At 41.8% G+C, this 23,259-nt stretch overlaps 3 protein-coding genes across 7 annotated transcripts in view; 2 read left to right on the forward strand and 1 right to left on the reverse strand.

Moving 5' to 3' along the window:
- The window catches only part of Nek5 (NIMA related kinase 5), a 50,589-nt gene extending 41,192 nt beyond the window's left edge, over positions 1-9,397 (forward strand). The window contains exons 19-20 of the mRNA XM_027395236.2: positions 4,150-4,258; positions 8,957-9,397. Of these exons, the coding sequence (XP_027251037.1) occupies positions 4,150-4,258; positions 8,957-9,107 (260 nt within the window). The 3' untranslated portion in view covers positions 9,108-9,397. The remainder of the gene's footprint in view (positions 1-4,149; positions 4,259-8,956) is intronic.
- A 2,047-nt stretch (positions 9,398-11,444) lies between these two features.
- Positions 11,445-21,860, reverse strand: Alg11 (ALG11 alpha-1,2-mannosyltransferase). 2 transcript variants are annotated; one of them, XR_003481144.2, is made up of 5 exons: positions 21,744-21,860; positions 20,294-20,524; positions 16,256-17,187; positions 15,587-15,692; positions 14,026-14,158 (listed from the first exon to the last, which is right to left on the reverse strand). XR_003481144.2 is itself a non-coding variant. In XM_027395232.2 (4 exons), the coding sequence occupies exons 1-4, from the start codon at positions 21,785-21,787 to the stop codon at positions 13,887-13,889; spliced, it is 1,479 nt and encodes a 492-aa protein (XP_027251033.1). In that variant the 5' UTR covers positions 21,788-21,860; the 3' UTR covers positions 11,445-13,886. The 2 variants fall into 2 exon arrangements, 1 of the variants encoding a protein (XP_027251033.1); XM_027395232.2 differs by lacking the exon at positions 15,587-15,692 and having other exon boundaries at positions 11,445-14,158.
- A 182-nt stretch (positions 21,861-22,042) lies between these two features.
- Atp7b (ATPase copper transporting beta) overlaps positions 22,043-23,259 on the forward strand; it is a 77,379-nt gene continuing 76,162 nt past the window's right edge. For 3 of the 4 annotated variants that reach the window (XM_035452194.1, XM_035452195.1, XM_035452196.1), the window contains exon 1: positions 22,043-22,527. In XM_035452194.1, the coding sequence (XP_035308085.1) occupies positions 22,444-22,527 (84 nt within the window). In that variant the 5' untranslated portion in view covers positions 22,043-22,443. The remainder of the gene's footprint in view (positions 22,528-23,259) is intronic. The other variant, XM_027395233.2, reaches the window with a different exon arrangement.

Here is a 23,259-nt window from a genome sequence, read left to right on the forward strand (position 1 = left end):
AGCCAACCACCATTGTGGGTGGACAAAAGACCCGAGCTAACATGGGGTTAGCTCGTTAAAAAACAATAAAGCCTCATGCAGTTTGCAGCAAGCTCTCGAATCTGCCTGGTGATTGGGGTGACCGCGGTCGTGGCCTGAGACCCCAGATACCTGAGTTTTCTGGGGGTCTAACACCAGCAATCACATGGTGGCTCTCAGGCATCTATTAGCTCCAGTTCCAGGGGACCCAATGCCTTGTTCTAACTTTTCTGGGCATTGGGCATGCACATATGCACATTGTGTACATACATGCACACAATAATCCATATATGTAAAATAAATCTAATATAAAAAATTTGAAAGGAAGATAAAATTATGAGATTTTCAGCTATGTGGAAGAAACTGGAAACAGTCAACCTGAGTAAGATAACATAGACACGGAAAGACAATCATCTCATGTTTTCTCTCACTGTTGAATATTAGCTTTGAATATATTCCAGACTGGTGTCTTCAGGGCTGCAGTAGGAACCAGCCAAACAGCCCTGGATCTGATCCTGAGTTGGGGTATATGGATGTGGGGAAGCTAACTACCCAACGACATTAAAGATGAGACAGAAACCCTGGTCAGACCAGGAGGGCTCCCCCAGTAAATACTGAAGGCCAAGGTTTATTGAAGCATCATCTTAAGTAACCATCCAAAAGGGGTGGGGGTGGGTGGGGTAATGGCAGAAGACATCTATTATCAAGTATAAAGGGCTGAATAGGAAACACTTCCTCTAATTCTAGAGACACTCCTAAGCAGCCTTCAGACACTCCATACCAGCAAGCCTCTCTAGCCCTCAGGGTGGGTGTAGACTCACCTGGCCCAGGTCTTTTGTTATACAAAATAAGGTCCATTCCCCACTTGAGGCCAGGCCATTCAGAGGTAATCAGCTGGCATCTAAAAGACAATAGAAGTTCTGAGCTCCTAGAATTTGTGGCTGGGTAGAACATATTTCTAAAATATTATATGGGCCCCAACAGAATATTCAGATATGAGTGTTTCATTTGGAATGCTCATAGAAGCTGGGAGTTTGGTAAGGTGTCATTGTGGGGAGGAGCTTTCAAAGGAGGGTAGATATAACACAGTGGTATAAAGGGTTAAGGGGGAATAGTGGGACATGAAGGGTTCATCACCTACTCCAATTTAACCCAATTGGAGTAGGTCATGGGAAGATGGGGTAGAAGAAGGAATGTGGAAAGGAATAGCTAATGCCAAAGGTCCTTTTAAAAAGCCACTTGGTAACCAGCAGCTTCCTAAAATATATGGGGGCATATAAAAAGAGCTTTAATGGAGATACCCTACAGTGGAGTGAGGGGAGTGACTATCTCAAATAGACACCTCATGTTGACAAATGGAACCCCCCAAATCTCTCAAGTATAAAGAAAAGTCTCAGCTGACACCTTTATATATTTTAGACTAAGAATATGTCTCTGAAGGAATGGCAGGATAGATGAATCTAGGACTAGCTAGTAAATTCTAGGGTTATCTGTAAGAGACAGGGGTGTGAAAAGGCTAGTGCAAGAAAAGGAATACCCCAAGGAGCATATTCATTCAGATCCATTTTAGTCTCAATGACAGTCTTGTGGCTAAGGCATTCCTCTTCAAAGAACACTTTGTATTCAGGAAAAGATAGGCCATAAGGCTTATTCTGAAATCACAGTCTCCTGAGTAATTTAAGCTTGAAATAAGCAATATACCAATTTCATGCAGTTTCAAGATGCCATGTCTTTAACTTCTTCAAGGGAATGTTCATTGCTGCAAGGAAAGTAATATTTTACTGTTTTCAATCTAGACCTTTTCCTAAGGGAAAACAGCATATTAATTTTCTTTCACATTCATTTATTTATGAGCATGTATGTGTATGGGCATGGCATATGGAGGTCAGAGGACAATTATAGGACTCGGTTCTTAATTCTCTTTTTCTGCCATGAGGGTTTTGGGAATCAAACTCAAATTGGAACTCAAGTTGTCAGACTCAGAAGCAAACACCTTTATCTGTTGGACCGCTTTGCCAGCCCCACTTGTGCTGTTTATTTTAATGGTGCTAAGTATGGAATATAGGACTTCATGACTGCCAAACACACCCTCCCTCTAAGCTGTCCTCCCAGACCTAGAAAATGGCCCGCATAGGCTCATACATTTCAATACTTAGTGACTAGTTAGTGGAACTGTTTGAGGAGGATTAGGAAGTGTGGCCTTGTTAGGGCATAGTTTGAGATTTCAAAAGCTCATGCTATTCCCAGTTAGCTCTTTCTGCCTCATGGTTTTATCTCAAGCTCTCAGCTACCTATCCAGCACCATGCCTGCTTGCCTATTGCCATGTCCCCTGCCATAATGTTTATGAACACCCCTCTGCAGTAATGAGCTCAAAAATTAACCTTTTTCTTTTGTAAGTGTCCTTGATCATGATAATTTGTTATGGCAATAGAAAAGTAACTAAGACAGAGATTGGTGTCAAGGATTGTGGGCTATTGCTGTGACAGGTACCTACCATGCTGTTTCTTGGAGGGATGTGGAAGACTTTGGGACTTTGGACTAGGAAAGTGGTTGAATGCTATAAGTGGGGCTTCATGGGCCATAATAGTAGGAGCTTGGAAGACAACAGTGCTGAGGGCAGTGTGGAGCATGGAGGCCAAGCTCAAGAGTTTTAGATGTGGACAATATTAGTACCAGCTAGAGACTATTCTTATGATATTTTGGGAAAGAATGTGGCTGCTTTTTTGTCCTTATCCTAAGAATCTGCCTATGGCTAAATTGAAGAGTTGTGGACTGATTTCACTGGCAGAGGGGATTTCAAGACAGCTGACTCTGTTGTGTGGTTATTAGTAATTTTTCTTATGCAGTTGTATAATGGAAAAGAACAAACAGGGCAAAAAGAAATACAAAATGCACAGTTTGAAGTAAAAAAGAGCACCAGTAAGTTTAATGTTGGAGCCAGGGCTTGTTCCAGAAAAGAGGCTAGATTCAAAATGGAACAAAGGCAGTGGAATCCTCAGGGTAGACCCTACTCAGCTAATCCCATAACTTGTGAAAGGAAAAAGGCCTATGGAGTTTTCTGCTCCTAAAAAGAAATAATAAAAGCTCATACAAATATAATGCAAGGAGGAGGCCATATCTCACCCAAGCCGGCAACTGACCTTGGTGTTTGTCACAGCAAAAGAGAAGTAACTGAGATTCTGTATGGCCCAGACTGCCTCAAACTCGTTTATCCTCCTGCCTCTGCTTCCCAAGTGTTGTGTTCCTGACAGATGTTACCATGCCCAGATCAAGATGATTACCTGAGATAAGGCTTCAATGGTGAAGGTGTGTATGTGTGGATTTTCAGTTATAATCTAAGATAATAAGAGTGAACACGAAGACTCGTCTGCAATGGTGAAGGTGTGTGTTTGCTCTGCAGGCCACACCACTATGTGTATAAAGCACAGATGTGCCCTGGTTTAACAGAAATGAAGGAGAAAGGATTGTTCATATTTGAGCAAATATTGAGTTTTGATACTCATACTTTTCTTATAATTTCTATGCAACCTCCAAATGGGGTAATTTTGTCTCTGTCTGATCTTTATTGCAATACTCATTTTTTAAAAAAATGTCTTTTTGTATTGCCTACTACTTTTAGTATAGCTCCAAACAACTGAATATTAGATTAATTGCTTTTCTCATCACTGATACTAAATACTCAACAAGAAGCAACTTAAGGGACAAAGGACTTCTTTTGGTTCATGATCTCAGGAGCCACTGCCCTTCATGGCCAGGAAGACATTGGTGGCAGGAGTATGTGGCAGCAGCTTGCACACCTCAGAGCACCAGGCAGCAGAGATGGGTCAGGAAGCAGGGCTGGACTATAAAACATCAAGGTTATTTGCCCAGCAACTGACTTTCTCCTTCTAGGAACCATCTCCCCAAGGTTCCACAACTTCCCCACATAGTACCACCAGCTGGGTCCCAAGTATTCAAACACTTGATCCTGTGGGGGACATTTCACATCCAAACCACAACATGTATCTGTTGGCATCCCTATCAGTGCCTTGTTGTGCCATCATTGCATGGCATTCACCATAGGATTGTGGGCATATGTTGTTCCTCAAGTGCATAGACAAGTCTACCTTAACCTTTACCATTTCTTTCAGTAGCAATGATGGAACCACAGCTTCCCAAAGAAGACCAGGAAGAGGCAGAAAAAGCCTCTGGCATTGTAGTGGATGATGAGCAGCTGGATCCAGGATCGGATGGTGATATGTGAGTAGGTCACAGACAAGTGACATAGAAGATGGCCCATAGAGTCCTACTTAAGAGGACCAAGTTTTATAACATAAATGGATTTGTTTGAGCTATGTCTCTACTTCTCACTTCTCTGTGCTGTGCATGTGTGTGCAGAGATGCCTGTGTGTCTGTGTCTAGCAGAATTTTTTTCTGTCCTAGAGTGTAAGATAGCTTTACACAGGGGTACACATCTATAATCCCAGCATTTGAGAGTTATAGGCAGGAAGGCAAGGGGTTCAAGAATTCAGTGTCATCTTGAGCTGCAAGCAAACTCAAGGCCAGTACAGGCTCCATGACATCTTGTCTCAACTCTCCCCCACAAAATGATGAGTTGCCAGTTGGTGGTGGTGCATGCCTTTCATTCCAGCACTCAGGAGGCATGCAGATCTCTGTTGAGTTTGAAGCCAGCATGGTCTACACAGTGAGTTCCAGGACAGCCAGGGCTGTTACAGAGAGAAACTCTTGTCTCAAAACAAACAAACAAAAAACCCAACCCCCCAAACTCCAATACACACACACACACACACACACACACACACAGGCCACATATTCTTTATTTGCACACTGATGATGAATTTTTATTTGTTACAGGATTGATGTTTCATGTTGTTAGGCTATAGACAAATCATTTCAAATGCCCTTCCTATTTCAGCTTCCCCTGTATTGGGAAACAGTCATGTTTCATTGTACCTGGTGGTTTAAAAGGGACTTTCCCGTAAATTGAATTTCCTTCTATAGGTACCACTTAACTTTACAGTTATTGGTGATACAGTTTTTGTCTTTTGGCAGCACTAGGGACTGAACCTAAGACCTTATATATCTTTTTCTTTCTTTTTCATTTTTGTTTTTTGTTTTTTCAAGACAGGGTTTCTGTGTATTGCTTTGGAGGCTGTCCTGGAACTCGCTCTGTAGACCAGGCTGGCTTCGAACTCACAGAGATCCGCCTGCCTGCCTCTGCCTCCCGAAAGTGCTGGGAGTAAAGGCGTGCACCACCAACACCAACATCCTTATATATTCTTTTAAAATTCTCTCTGGGTATCATATATTGGGTTTTACATTTAAATGAATGTATATATTTTTACCCAACCTAATTTTTTTCTTCTCATATTCATATGTTCTTATATTATTAATTTGAAATGACTTCTGATAATAATTTTGGCAGTTCTGAGATTCAAACACAGTATCCCACATATGCAAGGCAAGTCTTCTACTACTATGTAAGCTGCACATTAATGTATCTCTTTGAGTACACTTTAGGAAAATTTACCAACATCTCCCACAGAAATGACCTCAACTAGAGTTAGTTCATCATCTACCTTGCTGGTGAAGAGTGGAGGCCGGGTATCTGGTTCAGTGGGAGAGCATGTACTGAACATGTACAAAGCATTCATTTGATTCCCAACACTGAAACAATCCAGTTCGCCCATGTCTTTCCACTAGATTTAGTCACACCTTTTCTAGTGATATTTTTTCTTCCTTTCCTGCCTTTGTACATTTCTTTTATATCTATTAGGCTCTTGGTTTCTTTGGGCCCTGCTCCATCCATTCTTGACCTTTGGAAAACAAGAAGGGTTTAGGAAAAAAAATCCGGTAATGTGGCTTCTCTGTTTTGGCCCAATCTTGGTATCTTAGTTACTGTTCTATTTCTGTGATAAAACAGCATAACAAAGGCAACTTATAAAAGAAAGACTTTAATTGGGGGGTTTGCTCATGGTTTCAGAGGTTTAGTCCATGATCTCCTGACAGGAAGCATGGTGGCAGCATGGCGCTGGAGCAGTAGATGAGAGCTTACATTTGTAGGTAACAGTCAGAGAGAGACTGGACTGGAGTGGGCTTTTGAAATCTCAAAGCCCACTTCCAGTGGCACACCTCCTCCAACAAGACCACAACACCTAATCTTTGCCAAGTAGTTCCACCAACTGAGAACCAAACATTCAAATATATGAGCCTACTGGGGACATTCTCACTCAAACTACCACACTTGGGGAAAAAAATCCCTCAAGAAATTTGTAAGCTCAGACTTGAGTTTGCTCAGATTTGGAGTTTGAGTAACAACTTGTGGGTAGCCTGGAAACACCCACACTGAGAAAACAGCATAAGGGTAACATTTAAAGGGTGTTATTACTCCTACTATCTCAGAAGAAGTAGATATCAAAACCCTTCTCAGGAGAAATGAAAATAACTTCATAAAAACATGTAAAAACAGCATCTAGCCAGGCTTTGGTGGCGCATGCCTTTAATCCCAGCACTGGGGGGTGGGGGGTGGGGGCAGAGGCAGGCAGATCTCTTTGAGTTTGAGACCAGCCTGGTCTACAAGGGCTAGTTCCAGGACAGCCTCCAAAGCCATAGAGAAACCCTGACTCGAAAACCAAAACCAAAACAAAACAAAAAAAACAAAACAACAACAACAAAAAATCCAGCATCTAGCCGGATGAGACCACTTTCAAAACAAAAATCAAATACAGCCACTCAGAATCTACTAAGAGAGACTGCAAACACAAGAAATAGCAGAATTAGACCATGAAGAACTTCATATAATTATGTTGTGAAGACTACATTCTAAATTATTTATTTTAAACCATTAGGGACTAGGGGCAGGGAGAACACAGCTCTGTGGAAGAATGCCTGCTTAGTGTGTATGAGAACTTGGGTTTGTTTCTGGTTTTGTTTTTTGAAATGGGGTTTTGCTGTGCAGCTTGGGCTCATCTTTAACTTGCAGTCCTTTGGCCTCTCTAGTGTTGGGATTATAGGAATATACAACCATACTACTAGCATTGTAATATGGTGTGTCTGTGTGTGTGTGTGTGTGTGTGTGAGAGAGAGAGAGAGAGAGAGAGAGAGAGAGAGAGAGAGAGAGAGAGAGAGAGAGAGAGAGAGAGAGAGATATTACTCTTTAAAGTTTGAAGTTTGTCCTCTAACTTCCACATGCTTGCCAAACACATACTAATAAAAAAAAAGATCTTAGTGTTTGGGCTGCTAAAACAAAAAGCTTTGGATCAGGTTACTTATAAATGATGAAAGTGTACAGTTTTACAGTCTGTTGAATTCAAGATCAAGATGTTAACAGATTTGATGTCTGGTGAAGACTAAGTCCTGGATTCAAAGATACTGTCTAACTCTGTGCTCACTGAATGGAATGGAAAAACATTCCACCAGGCTCCTTTCATAAAAGCAATGCCCTATTCATTAGAGCTTTGCTCTCATGGCCTAATCACGTCCCCAAGCCCTGTAATTTTCCATCTTTCTATTACAGGTTTAGAACTAGTTTGAAATGTGTAGGAGCAGCAGTGTTTTGGATAAGGGTTTCCCATCTGTACTGCTTTCTCTCAAGCATCTAAACATGCTTTAAAAAACCCCAAAATACAAAACAACCACCACCACCACCACCACCACCAACAACAACAACAACAACAAAAACATGCTCAAATCTCTTCCAGGGTTGGGCTCTCTGGAAGACTGAGTGTGAGCTTGTCCCTTGTCACTTTTATTGCCTTCCATTGCTTTCTCAGTCTATTTTATGATGGCCCATGATGCCTGGTACTCCTTGAAAGAGGGAAATCTTTTCTCTAAGATCATCTGTTGCCATGAATCACCAAGATAAACTATCATATCTGTCTTCATCTAGCTCCTCCTTTGATTAACTATAGCCACACATTGTTTAATAAAAAGACTAGCTCTCGGGAATGTACTGTTAGGTGATTTCATCTTTGTGTTTACCTCATAGTGTACACTTAAACAAACCTACATGGTGTAGGTCTGTCACTTATTCCACATGGCCTCTTTTTTTGTTTTTCTAGACAGGGTTTCTGTGTGTAGCCCTAGCTGTCCTGAAACATGCTCTATAGACTAGGCTGGCCTCAAACTCAAGCTGCCTCTGCTTCCTGAGTGCTGGGATTAAAGGCCTGCCCACTATGCCTCCTTCACATGATCTCTTGCCATAGTCAACAAACACTACACACAAACCACATAGGGATGCTCCTAGTGTAACGTGTGTGTGTGTGTGTGTGTGTGTGTGTGTGTGTGTGTGTGTGTGTGTGTGTATGTGTGCATGTGTGTGTTGTTTTTGAGGCAGAGATTCAGGAATCCCAGCCTGGCTTCAAACTTGCTGTGTAGTCAAGGATAATCCTGAACTTCTGTATCTTCTTTCTCCACCTCCTGGGTGTTGTGTTTATAGGGATGTGCCACCATCTTTAATCAGTGCTATGTATCAAGGGTTAGACTTCATAGGCTAGGCAAGCACTCTACCAACTGAGCCACATCCCCAGCCCAATGTAATTGTGTTATACAGTAAACATTTTTTTTTCTAGGTGGGCATAAGCATGAGGTCCAGTACCCACCTAAAATGGGTGTGGCTTTGTGTGCCTGTATCCTGTGCTGTGAGCAGAGACAGTATGATTGCTGGCTTAGTTGGAGCCTCGTTTAATGAAGGACAGTCTTGAAGGAATATTGAAGAGTGACAGAGCAGGACTCCCCATGTCCTTCTCTGGTCTCTGCGTGAATGTATATAGGCACCTGCATCTGTGTCTGCACACACATTCAGTCACATACTTCCCTCCCAAGCCAAATTAATATTATAATTTGTTATCTGATGAAAATCCAACTTGCATAACTCTCAGGAAACTAGTTTTTCTATTACTGCTTTTATATCATAACACTGATTTTGACTTATTTCAGAAAATTTGAAGAATCTGAAGATGAGCTGAGAAGTGAAATGATAGAATCCCTAGAAAAACTTGCAACTTCCACAGAAGAAAGGGAAGAGGCTCCCAGCTCCTCCAGTGCTGAAAAGCCAGGAGAGAAAGAAAGGATACACTTGCCTGTTTAGGAACTCTAGTGAAGGTCTAGAGTTTGGCCTGCCTAACTTGTATTGCTAAGGCTATAGTTCATCAAACGCAGTCAAAATGTGCAAGTATGAATAATGTATTTCTCATTACTGGGGATTCATATCCTTAAAGAAAAAATCCACTATCTTACTGAGTTTACACCCTTTGCCCTGATTATGCTCTTGAGGGACAACTCTGATGAAAGCTGTTTTTAGCTTAGCTCTATTAAATTGAAACTACTTGTTCATTTCTCTATGTGTTTGTCTTTAAAATAAAGTTTATTAGAAAAACAACAGCTTTGGCTATATATGGCAGCTATTACAATGGTCCTTGCTCAAATGGTAGTGAAACTCTAGTAACCCTTCCACTTCCCTTTTAGGTGTCTTGTAACATTTACATAGAGTCCAAGGGAACAAATAGTGATAAAATACTGGAACTGTTGTTTCCCAAAAGATAGGGTGCTCTTACACTTTGGGGTGAGTAGAGTTAAGAGGAAGGACAGTGGGAGAAATGAGCTGAATTGCAGAGACCAGTTTTCTTGTAGAAATTTGCAAAGGTTCCTATCATAGCTATGTAACAGAAGTAACTTTTCTGTTGTATTCACATGAACACAGATGTGCTCGCATTTATTTATCCATATCAAGGGTTTGGTGTCAAAGATACTTTTACATAATATTCTAAAACATATTATGAAAGTACCAATAATAACACTGGTACTTTTCATAGTTTTGCTTATATTATAATCCTGTAAAATACTCTGGAAATTATTAAAACAAGGTATATGGGGTTGGTGGTATATCTCAGAGGTGGGTTTGGCGTTCAACACCAAAACCAAGTTGTGAGATATAATTATTTCTAACTCACTTAAAGCATCTATAAAGGGCTGGAGGACTTCTTCCAGAGGATTCAGGACAATGTTCTCCCCTCCCACAAGGACTGTAGGCTATCCAACAAAATCCTTAGTACCAGGTATCAGAAACCTCCTTTTGAGTTGTTGGTCATGGGAGATCAAGAGACTTCTGAAACAGTATAGGTGATTGCTATTGCCTTTGTTACCTAACAGAGTTGAAGGTAAGTCCCTATTGCTGAAGACATCACACACTTTAGACACAAGACTTTCAGGATTCAAGGTGGAAAGCTTCCTCCTTGAGACCTAGATTTCATAATACCAGAAAGTGCCAAGGGAAGATAGCAATCATCCTGATCAGCTGTGATACCTATAAGCCACAACAATGACTGGCATAAGCTGTCTCCAAAGGTACAATAGTGGTACTTATATATTGGTGGAAACCAATAGCTGCCAAATTGGATGTCAGGTTCACTCAACAGAAGGGAAATCATGCCTAGCTAGTAAAGTCATGGATTTTGGAGGAGAATGTATTACTGCCACTTTCATAAGCCATCGTAATTCCTAACTGTATTTTGCTGTTTTATTTTTATTTTTTTATTTTTTTTTTCCGATACAGGTTTCTCTGTGGCTTTTGAGGCTGTCCTGGAACTAGCTCTTGTAGACCAGGCTGGTCTTGGAACTCACAGAGATCCACCTGCCTCTGCCTCCTGAGTGCTGGGATTAAAGGCGTGCGCCACCAATGCCCGGCTTTCCTAACTGCATTTTAAATAATTTATCCTTATACCCACAGGTAAGTGTAGTTTTCACTTCTGATCATAGAAGCTTCTTTTTGCAGCAGATGCAGACCAATACAGAAAGCTACATCTGGTCAACGTGTAGAGAACACCTATCTGTGGAGTGCTCAGTCCCAACTGATACATCCACAACACAACCCTTACACATAAGGTTCAGTGAACATTATAGAAAAGAGGGGCAGAAAGATTTTAAGAGTTAGAGGACCAGGTAGTCTGTTGCAATATTGTTCTGGATATGACAGACAGGGAATCTACACCCACAAAATCTCAACACTATGCCTAAACAAGACCTGAACAATGACCACACCAGTTGATATGTCAAAGTGGATGAAGAAATCTTATATGGCTCAATCCCTAGATCAGTGGTTCTCAACCTTCCTAATGTTGTGACCCTTTAATACAGTTCCTCATGTTGTGACCACCAACCATAAAATTATTTCATTGGTATGTCGTAACTAATTTTTCTACTGTTATGAACCATAATGCAAATACTATGCAGGATATCTGATAATTGACCCCCCCCCAAAAGGGTCTCAACCTACAGGTTGAGAGTCTCCTCCCTAGATTAAGAGCTATAGGGAATTAATGACTGCTGAGAAAGAATTAGTTCTCCCAAGGGATGAGCCCCTTAGTTGGTTATCCAATACCAGTGGCCATCCCTAAAAACAAATACAACACCAAAGGGATGCAGCAGGTTGCATTTACATATTTATTTGCATACATGTAGCAATAATAATTAAAGAAAAAGAGATAATGAATTCCAGAGGTAGGAAGAGTCTGAGGGAAAAGAAGAAGTGGAAAAATATTTTAATTGAATTAGAAATCACCCATCAGATTTAGATACAAGTGGATTTTGTATCAATAGCTCCACATCACAATTATTTATAAATATATTATACAAAGACTATGTAACATATACTTCACAGTTGTGCTATCACTCATTGTAGATAGGAATGTGAATCCCCACTGCTGTGGACTCAAAACAGAAGGCTTGGACCACTGAAAAATCACAACTGTAGAGGACTTAACAGCCTCTCAGAAGTTTCTTAGAAACAGTTAAAGATGAGCTTTGATATTTTGTACAGTACCTGAAATCTAGTAAAAAAAACCAAAAAACTTCAGTACCTTGTTAGGAACACAGAAAAGAATATACATGTAAACCGTATTTTATGCTTTGGATACATGAAAATAATTTTGAAGTTAGTGTAATAGTGTTAAGAAATCAAGAATCCTTTCTTTCATCACATCCTGTTTTCTTCATTCCAATTTCTGTAATCTTTGGTCCCATATTTTTGTGTGCATGGGTAGGCTGTGTGAGCTCTAGCCAAATATTACCTCAAAGACGAGCCATAAAATAACATAGTGGGCTGAGGGTCAGAACACCAGGTCATAACCCTGATTTTTGTTAGGTGGTCTTTAGCTCTTGGAGGAAGTACCATCAGCCCACATGAGAAAAGTTCATTAAAATTATTTATGCTTACTTATACACAGAATTACATGTATTACAGGTGGCTTTTTCAGACATTTTTATTTTTTCAGCCTCCCTCCTTTATTTACCTCCTTCTCCCTTCCCTAAAAGCTACCCTGACACCATTTCCCCAATCTAGTCACTGTATCTAGACTGTTGTTACTTTTACTAAAGCAATGCTTAATCTTCAGAGTAGCTTCATACACTTCACATCTTGTATCACAATTCTGAAGGTATTAATAGCTTGATTTCAGATGAAACACCCAAGAATCAAAAAAATTAAGGCTTAGCTTTAGTGTTAGCAGGTCAGATAGCTATAAATGGTGAAGCGAGGTCCAGCCCAGTATGCTAACTACCACCTGGCACTTTTTCCAAAATGCCATCTCACGATCCTTCACATTATAGGGGCACCATGATATGACACGATCAGTTTCAGAAAAGCAACTTAGCTTGATATTCTCTTGAATGCATTGAGGCTGACTTTCAGACTTAAGTGGGTGGGGCTGTTAAGGATAGAAACCCACAGAAAAGAGCTGTGGTAGGCTCTAAACAAAACCCAAATTCCACACAAACCTAGTTATGGGAAAGATTGTTGTCTGTGTTTTGACTTCAACCTACCTGTACACACCCAGGAAGAAATCAGTCATTCCATCTCTTGACTGATGCTTTGGAGTAGGATTAGAGTTGCCTGTTTGAAGCTGCTTTTTCCTTTTAAGAAAATTATTAGGTACACTTAAAAGGGTTAGCCATGCTGCTGTTTGCCAGGACTCCTGGGGTTGGGGGTAAAGCACTCACTGGTTAGAACACTTGTGTACCATGAGCATGGCTCCAGGTTTAATCTCTAACTCTAAGTTCACCCCTCAAACAGAATTTATTCCAAAAATAGAAGAATAAATTTCAAAGTGCCAGCCAATTGATTATCTGCTGTTTCTCTTGGCACTTCCATTTTCTCTGGAGGGAAGTCTTTGGCTGAGATTGGCCCAGTGCATTCTGTGCTGCTGGGAATTCAAATGTCCCTGCTCTTGTAACATACTTTGAGGCTCTACATTCTATCTCCAGCATCATAAAACAAATACAAACCTAGCAAAAATTTTCTTCTAAAGTAAAGCGATTTGAAAAATAGGATGTGGGGCTTAGGATGTAACTCAGTTGGTAGAGTGCTTGTCTAGCTTCCTGAGGCCCCGGGTTCCATCATACACTGGACTTGTTTGTGCATTCCTACAACCTTAACATTCTGGGAGTGGAGGCAGGAGCACTGAAGGATTAACACAGGGAAAGGAAGAGATTAAAAAAAGTTAAAAGATGAGTATATAAAAATTTGATAATTTTTTTCTCTGAGATTTGCATTGTTCAGATTTTGAGACAAAATACTAATACACATTAAGCTACATGAGATTACTTTTTCCATACAGCTAATTTTGTCATTTTGTTAAATACTTCCTTGTGTATATACACATTGCTGAGAATATTGCTCAGGTTGTCTTTATTACAATACAGAATGCATTTAGAAAATATTTACATGTCACGATGTTTCAAAATGAAGCATTTCCTCTTTTTGATGTTGGATATGGAATGCAGGACCTTGCACACAACAATCACAGGTTCTACCTCTGTTCCACACCCTCAGCTCCATTTTGTAGAAATTATCTAGAATGTTACAAATTTGGCATTACGTAAGTAACTTCCCCACAGAAGACAGGAATGACACTTCAAACTCCTGGTCAGAAAACCTGCTCACAGACGCTCGAGCAGTCCTTCTGATTTGAAGCCTCTTTTCTGCAGATAGAGAGAGAATATGAGCTATGGTTTCAGCATAGCCTTCTTCACTCTCCGCCAGAAATCCAGTTATTTGTCCTTCATGAGGAATGACAATGTCAAGCTTTGGGCCTCCTGAATTGTGAGCAAGGATAATTGTGCCAGCTGCCATACACTCGACAATTCCTGAGAAAGACAACAACAAAAAAATACACAAGCCTTTAAGTTTTTGATGAACACAAACCTTAATAAAACCCTGAGACCCAGAAACATTTGATTAAATATTTGTGAGTCTAGAAATTTGCTTATTTAACATGATATAAAATAAAACAATTATAAGGTTTTTTGTGTGTGCTTGCCTGTGAAGGTACCCATGCAAGCCAGAGGTTGACTTTGGTTGCTCTATTGTTCTCCACTGATTGTCCACACACTCAATGATTTTAGAGGTCACTGTTTTGTCAAGATTGTCTGGCCAATGAGCTAAAGATCCACTAGACCAGTGGTTCTCAACCTGTAGATTGAACCCCTTTTGGGGGGTGGGGGTCAAACAACCATTTCACAAGGGTCACTTAAGACCACTGGAAAACACAGATATTTACTGTTAATAATACTAGCAAAATTACAGTTATGATGTAACAATGAAAATAATGATATGATTGGGGGTCAACAGAACATGAGGAACTGTATTAAAGGGTCACAGTATTAGGAAGACTGAGAACCACTGCATTAGACTCTCCACCACTATCACCAGTGGTAGGTTCACAGGTATGCTGTCAAACATGCCTTTTACATGGGTGCTGGGGACTTAACCTAGGTACTATTGCTTGCACAGTGAGCAGTATACTCAGTGAGTTACCTCCTCAGCAACCATGCCTTTAAGCCTTTTAATCTTCAAAGTGTCATGATAATGCTGCTTTATTCTTGATTAAAACAGACAAGTAGATTGAGGTCTAATGAGCGAATTACCAATATGGAGTCAGGTGAAGATATTAGGGTATGTTTATTAGTTCAAGGTCATCCCTAGTTACACAACAAGTTCCATGCCAGGTTGGGCTATGTGAGACCCTGTCTCAATGGAGTGGGTAAAGAACATACTGCATAAAGTAGAAAACTATGCAATATTGCCAAGATGATACAGGATCAACATGTATCAAAAAGATAGAAAACACCAAAAGTAAAGTGTAAACAATCTTTGAGAACTAAAGTGTGCTGCTGCTCACAAAACACACAGCTGCCTGTGTTCAACAGCAAGGTGGAGTTGGGTAAGTTTTGGTTATTGCCTGCCACATGACGTATGTGAAGGTATAAATTACTCTATCCAGCCTTCCCTAGTTGTACTCTTTCACTTCCTTTCATAAAGAGACCTAGCAACGATGCTGTCTGTATTCACAGACTCCATGTGCTCTCTTGTAACTCAGCGCTCCATCTACCACAGTTCACCTATGCTTCTTGTTCTCTTACCAACTGATCTTTCCCTAGGACACTGATGGCCTCTTTCTTTCCTCAGTGTGCAGCCTGGGGCCCAGCTCCTTTCCTTTTTGTCACTAAGCCCCAGTTCCATCTTTGCAAACTATAGTCTGTGACAATTTCTGCAGCCTCCTTCTATCTGCTCACCTGTGCTTGCTCAGCTCTTTACTGAGGCTCCTCTTGCTCTCACTTTCCCCAGTGATCTTCGACACATCTGCAGCTGCCTGTGTCACTCTGTGTTAGTCAGGGGTCTCTAAGGGAACAGAACTGAAAGACTAAGTATATGAATTCAAGGATTTATTAGAGTGACTTACAGCCTTAGTAGGGGTTTCTAGAACAACCACAGGAACTGTGGTGGTTGAAGAATGTTCTCCAAAAGCTCATGTATTTGAATATGTGGTTCCTAGTGGGTGGAATTGTTTGGGAAGGACTTACGAGCTGTGGTCTTGGAGGAGGTGTGTCAGAGGAGCAGGACTAGGAGCTGTGGTCTTGGAGGAGGAGGTGTGTCAGAGGGGCAGGACTAGGAGCTGTGGCCATCAGAGGGGCAGGCCCTGACATTTCAAAAGACTTGGCACCATTCTCTGCCTCTCTCTGACTCCATGCTGTGGATTAAGATGTGAGCTTTCAGCTGTTTTCTGCCCCCATGCCTTTGTGCTACTAATATGGATTCTATCCCTGAAACCATGAGCGCTCAATGTTTCTTTTATAAGTTGCCTTGGTCATGGTGTTTGTCACAGCAATAGAAAAGTAACTAAGACAAGGACCTTAATGAGTATCTTGCAGCATCACACAAACTTGTTGGAAAGAAAAACTCACCAATCCCAAAATGCTCATTCCACATGGTATGCAGCCCAATTGTTGCTTCAGATAGGTAATTCTTCAATTCATCAAATGAAATGTTTATTTTAAATTCCACATTTTCTTGGACTCCCAAATTCTCAGATAGTTTTCTCAGCTGGCTTACTCGAAGCTCATCATCTTTGTTTCGACACCCTCCAATAAGGACAAGTTTAAGTGAAGGGTGTGACTCAGCTGCTTTCTCATTTAACATCTTAGCAAAGGCTTTGATCTGTAAAGCATGATTCTTTTCAGGCCTGAACTGGCCAATGGAAACCAGCAAATGTCCTGGGGTCACCTTTTTCTCACGTAAGGGGATGTCCAGAAATGTCTGCACATCACAAGGTGGATAAACAATGTTAGTGCAATGGCCAACTTTCCACAGTGAGAGAATATGGTTTAGTGTCCAAGAAGAATTCACCATGACTACATCACTGCAAGAACCAACAAGACCATAAACAAAAGCAAACAAATAGTAATAGATGAGCTTTGCTTTGCTGAGAAGAGCATTTCTGCTAATGAAAGCTGCATTATTAAATCCAGTGTTTTGATTCTTCACTACAGAGAGCATGTCAGTGCTGATAGTGGGGTAGTGGACATAGCTCCCAACTCGGCAGCCCCCTATGTATTTAAACAGAGGCAGTGTGAATGCATATCCCATTGAATCGATGTAAACATCAGGAACACGCTGTGTCAGAGCTTCCCAGCCAAGAAGAACAGATCCGAGGCTTTGGCCTAGCAATGTGAAGTGGGGATACCGAGAATCCTCCACAAGGTGGCGTTTCCTTAAGAAAACAAACTGCACTGGGTGAGTTAACTTGATGTTAAATCTTCTGACAGCACCTTCTAGTATCTGTTGACCACTGACATTAATGTCACCAGTATATACAACATAAACGGCTTCAGGATACCTGAAACAAAATGTAATTTAGGTTAAACCTAAGCCAAACATTACAATTTCCTCATAGTCACAAGCAAGCTTATTTTTATACTGAAAACATTTTCTACCCTTTTTCATTTACTGCATTTATACTACTGACTCTACCCTTCCTTGAGATTTTTACTCTTAATTTTTGAAATGACCATGTGCTGTAGTTTGATTGTCACCTGCAAATTCTGCAGTTGAAATCTAGTCTCTAGTTGAGTGGCACAAAAAGAAAGGGACTCAAAATGGGATTAATAGGAATTGTATCTTTTTAAATTTATTTTTTGCTGCTGAAGACTGAACCTTGTATAGGTGTAATGTTCACTTCACCCCTGAGCTACACTCAGACCCTTTGTGGTACCTTATAAGAGGACTAAAGGAGTCTGTTCACTCCATCACAACATCAAGATGCAGCAAGCAGTGGCTACATATGAAGTGAGTCACATCCTTTGGCTCTGGATTGTGGATTTCCCAACCTCTGGAATTACGAACAATAAATTTCTCTTGTTTATAAACCATCCAGTCTAAGGTATTATGCTACAGTCATTTGATGAGACTAAGATATCATGTCATCTAATTATTTGCCATTTCTTCTACTATGGGTTTTAAATGGAGCAAATTCCAACAGTAACTTCTGACATATGAATGAGGTTTTCACTTTTAGGAAATATTAAAAAATTTATTTTAAGTAGTTTAGCTAGAGAGCACTTGCTCATCATATACAAGGTCCTGAGTTCAACCTTTAGAACCACAGAAAATAAAAAAGCTAAAGTGTGTGTGTAGTGGGGGAGGAGTGCTGATAGAATGTGTTAGATCCCTTAGGGCTAGAGCAGCAAGCACTCCAAACTGCTAAGCCACCCTTCCAGCCTTGACAGAATCATAATTCTAAAGCATTACTTAGTATTTTCCCCCTTATTTGTAATACCTCCTTTAGAAATTAATTCCTGGCTCTGGAAACATGTCTTGTGGTCAAGAGTATTCGCTGCTCTTATAGATGACCTGGGTGCGGTTCCCAGTACCCACATGGCAGCTCATAAGGATCCAATGACCTCTGTGGGCAGTGCATGCATATCGAGCACTTTATACATGCAAGTAATAATAAGCATAAAATAAAAAATTATTTTAAAGTAGTTATAAACATATTGTTCCCTTTTTTGGTACCCCAATTTTCAGTCAGACTTCCTCAGTACTTAACTAATTCTAATGTAGCAAATTCTCTTAAACACATTATAAGTAACATACATATATATACACACACATATATACACACACACATATATATACACACACATAATTATATCCTGATTATACTAAACTACATTAATATTTATTAAATTACACAATAGTGTGTTTGTTTGTTTGTTTTTTTTTTTTCCGAGACAGGGTTTCTTTTTGTGTAGCTTTGGAGCCTATCCTGGCACTCGCTCTGGAGACCAGGCTGGCCTCGAACTCACAGAGATCCTCCTGTTTCTGCCTCCCGAGTGCTGGGATTAAAGGCGTGCGCCACCAACACCCAGCTCACAATAGTGTATTTTATACAGTGTATCCACACAAGTGTGAGGACCAGTGTTTACAACCCCTGAAGCCACATAAAAGTGGCAGCCATTGGGTCAGGTGGTGGCAGCGCCCACCTTTAATCCCAGTACTCGGGAGGCAGAGGCAGATGGATCTCTGTAAGTTCGAGGCCAACCTGGTCTACAGAGCAAGTTTCCAGGACAGGCTCCAAGGCTACAGAGAAACCCTGTCTTGAAAAACCAAAATGAAAAAAAAAAAAAAAAATAGTGGCAGCCGTGTGTAACCCCAGCACTCTGGAAGGCAGAGACATGGGATTCTCTGGGCGATTTGCAGGATTTCTGAGGTCCAGGTTCAGATACAGATCATGCTTCAATAAAAAGCAGAGAGCAACTGAGTACGACACACAGCATCAGCTCTGGGCCTCTACATGCATGAGCACAAAAGCATACACAAATGCTTGCCCAAACTATATGCTTATTTCATTTCTTGTAAAGATTGCAAATTTTTCTCAGTTAAAAGCATGCCAACTAAGGAAAAAGTTACTTGCATTTAAGACAATTTGGGGTTGTTTTTCTAAGGGGATCTGGGAATATGTTCTCACCTAGATAGGTTTCATACAAACCCCAGAGATTTTTATGTTTTTGCGTACTTTTACAAAATTATTTTCAGCTGTACATATTGGTGCACGCCTTTAATCTTTCCTTTAGAGGCAAAGGCAGGCAGATCTCTGTGGGTTTGAGGTCAGCCTGGTCTACATTCCAGGATAGCCAGAGCTATATAATGAGTCCCTGTCTTGATAAAACCAAGTAGAAATAAATAATTTTCTACACTGTTACCACACACAGACACACAAAGATCGTACCCCTTGCCCCCATATCTTATCACCTTCCCTGTCCTAACAAATCTTTTTTTTTTTCTACCTTCATGTGTTTTCTGGTGTGTGGGTATTTAACTAGGGTTGCCAGTGTGAGCACAAGTGGAGACTCACTTTTTTTTTCTTTAACAAGGGCAACTTACTAGTCCTACAGCACAGAGGACTGTAAGTCCCTCACCTCCAGCAAACATTAACTGCCTTTAGCTTCTCATGAATGGGTGGGCCCTTAGGAGTCCCTCTCCATCTAGGATGGGATGTTGAAGGGTCTAGTCTCATATAGGTTTTATTCATGTAGTTTTTAAAAAAAATAAAAATCTTTATGTGTGTTGGTACAAAGGTGTCAGATCCCCTAGAACCAGAGTTATAGACAGTTTAAAACTGCCTTGTGGGTGCTGGGATTTGAACATGGGTCCTCTAGAAGAGCAGTCAGTGCTCTTAACCGCTAAGCTATCTCTCCAGTCTCATGTAGCTTATCTGAGAAATAAGAGCATGTTTTAAAAGCTAGCCTTTTTTTCCTTTTGAGAGGTGTTTCTCCTTATGTTGCCCAGGCTGGCTTACAACTTCAGGGCTCAAATAATCCTCCCGCTTTAGCCTCTAGAGAAGGTGGGATGACAGCTGTGTAACACTGTGCCAAAACTAAAATTCACTATGCTCTTAGGAGACCAGCAGTGCAGTGTGTTAGCTAAGAAAGATGCATACCTACTTTTTCTGCAGGGCTTTCAAAGCGCACCAGAGAACTCTTTCTCCTCCACCGCCAGCATTGCAGTAAGGATGGAAAAATGCAACCACCATTTGTTCTTTTCCATTTTTGCTGGTTGAGACTGACTTTTTCTTTCTCTGTAGATGTCTCCTGACTATCCAAAGGACAATGACCAAACATACACACAGAACTCCACATATAATCAGTCCAGGAAAGAATAGTGAATAAAAAAATCTGAAATAAATAAAAGGTGAAAAATCAACCTGCTGTCAATTTAAAAATAAGGCTACAAATTACATATTTGCTTAATATCTTAGTATCAGAGAGAATTTCTGTAGCTTATAAGTCTGACAACAAAATATCCAATTATTGGATGGGGTTGGGGGTAGGTTGGGGATGGGAGAGGAGGGATGGGGGTGAGGGGAGGGAGAGGGACAAGGGACTTACATGTGAAACAAGCTTGATCCCTAACTTGAATAAATACATTTTAAAAAATGGATCAATAAAAAAGCTTCAACTGTTGGGGACAATGACAGACTCTTTAGTTTGAAGTAATAAAAGATTTTAATATTCTGGTGTAATAAAAAAATATCCAATTATTTTTAATACTCTTTCCTCCCCCTCCAGTGGTGACTGAATTCATTGCCTCATACATGCCAGGTAAACATTTAGTTCCTAGCCAATATTTACCCATATTTAAATTAAAAGGCTTTAAAGACAGGTAACTACAATCTAAAGTTATGGATTACTCATCAAATCACCGTTATAATGCAGAAAGTTAACCACTATAATGTACACAGTACACAGCTGGAGGCAACCCATACAGCAGGGGAAACAATAATGTGCTAGAGCAAATTAGCCTTTTGTTTTGTTTTTGTTACAGGGGTTCTGTGTAGCTTTGTAGACCAGGCTGATCTCAAACTCACAGAGATCCGCCTGCCTCTGCCTCCTGAGTGCTGGGATTAAAGGCGTGCGCCACCATCGAGGCAGCTGCTAGCTCTAAAATTTCAACCTGACAAAGTACAAAGGTGTTGACGGAACTTCAGTAGGCCATGATAAGTTAGGAACATCTTTTGAAATACGCACCTATAACAACAGTGCTAATCCCCGGGTGGTTAGCATTCCTATTTATTATTTCTATTCCCTAATTTTTACACAGAAAACGATATTTTATCTTTAAAATTGTATTCATAATTTAAACATCAAACGGGAAAGAGTAAGTCAACAGATGGTCAAGCAGCAGAGAATTAACCAAGCGGTTTATGAAGCAGAGAGAGAAGCGGCAACGACGGGTTAAGGAACCAGCTGCTCGGCCAGTAGCGAGGCAGGCGTAACATCCGGGGTAAACTGAGGCACGACGAAGACAGCTCTCCGGCACAGTCTAGCTGGGCTTCCCCAAGTACGTCCACCAAGGAGGGGACACCCCGTGAGTGCAGGCCACCAAGCTCCTCACCTCAGCAGCGTGTAAAGGCGCCAGCTCCCGGTGTCCGCCGCCATCTTGCCCACCCACAACCTTGCAGCCCGGAAGCGCTTGGCTGTTCTTCTTCTCTATTGGCTCCAGCGGAAGCGTGCGATATAGCCACGCCCCTCCTGCCAACACGCCTTCCTACGGGCTGCCAAATAGCCGCTTCCCACATGGGCCCGCCCACTTGGGCCGCACCACAGTGGTAATGGGCGTGGGGGAGCCGGGGGCGTGGCCTGTGATGGATAAGTGGGTTCCCCTGACCTCGACCCCCCTCCCCCCGCAACCTTCCAGTCTGGAAGCCCCCTTTCGGGCGTGCCGCCCCGCCCCCACCGCGGAACTGGCAGCCAGTTGGGACCCAATGGGAGGTTCGGGCGGGCGGCGAGCTGATCGCCCTGTACAGAGTCCACTCTTGCGGAGGTGGCGGCGGGTCCCCGGCGGCCGCAGTAGCGGGACGCGGGGTGGAGAGGGGGCTGCGCGGGAGCCGGCGTTCTGCGGCTGTGGCCCCGGGCTGCATCTCCTCCCCAGCGCACCGCGGACCTTGCTGCACCGGGTCCGCAGAGCCGGGGCTCGCTTGTCAGAGCCGTGTGGTCCCCAGGAACCGCTCGCAGATGCGCATCTTCGCGCCTCCTCTCCCTGGCTTGTAGAGTCGCTCTTCCCTCCCCTGACCGGGTGACCTTTGGGCTCCGGGATGGATCCCAGGAAGAAGTTGGCGTTTGTGGGGACTGTGCCTGAGCAGGAGAGGCAGGTCGCGGCTAAAGAGGCCAGTCAGAAAGTAAGTTTCCTTCCCCAGATCCGCGCGGTGTGCGCACCTGCCCGAAGCGCTTTCCTCCTCGGTTCCTCCGGGACTCGTGCCTGAGGACACGTTCCCCACAGAGCCCGGCTCTGGGGGTGGTCTGGGAGGAAAGCCGTCTAGATTGTGTGTGCCTCTGGTCCTCTGGCGTTCAACCTTTTCGAGACCGGCACTTTTCTGGGAGTTGAGCGTGGGGTTGCTGTGTAAAAGCGCTAGTTGCCCAGAACTAGTTATCTGGGGGTGGATTACTCGTCGCCTGGTTTCTCATAAGGTCTGCACCCAAGTTCTGTAGTTTACAGGCGTTCATTTGAGTAATACAAGCAGCTAATTAATTCAATCTCTTAAAAATGCAAACAGTACAGATATATTTAACAAGAAAAGCAGATCTGTTTTCCAGTTCTTTTTTTCACGTATGTCTCCTGTCCGCAAATATTACTGACACTTGTAGGTCTCAGGCATGTGAACAATTCTTGAAGGTTTGCGTGTTTGTTTGTTGCTTTAGAATATTTTGCCTTGCCTAATTGGAAGCACGTTTTATATTCTCCGACTTTTTCAGGTAAGTATATTTTGGAGATTATTTCACAAAGTGACATAGGTGTCCCCATAGTCCATTGGTGATTCCCTTGTGGGTGGTCCTGCTGGTTGCTTTCTTTCTTTCTTTCCCCTTTTAAGTTGACATGATCTTTGCACTTGAATCGTTTAAGTGTGTGTGTG

The sequence above is a fragment of the Cricetulus griseus genome, assembly GCF_003668045.3.
Source record: "Cricetulus griseus strain 17A/GY chromosome 1 unlocalized genomic scaffold, alternate assembly CriGri-PICRH-1.0 chr1_1, whole genome shotgun sequence".
In the NCBI taxonomy this organism is placed as follows: domain Eukaryota; kingdom Metazoa; phylum Chordata; class Mammalia; order Rodentia; family Cricetidae; genus Cricetulus; species Cricetulus griseus.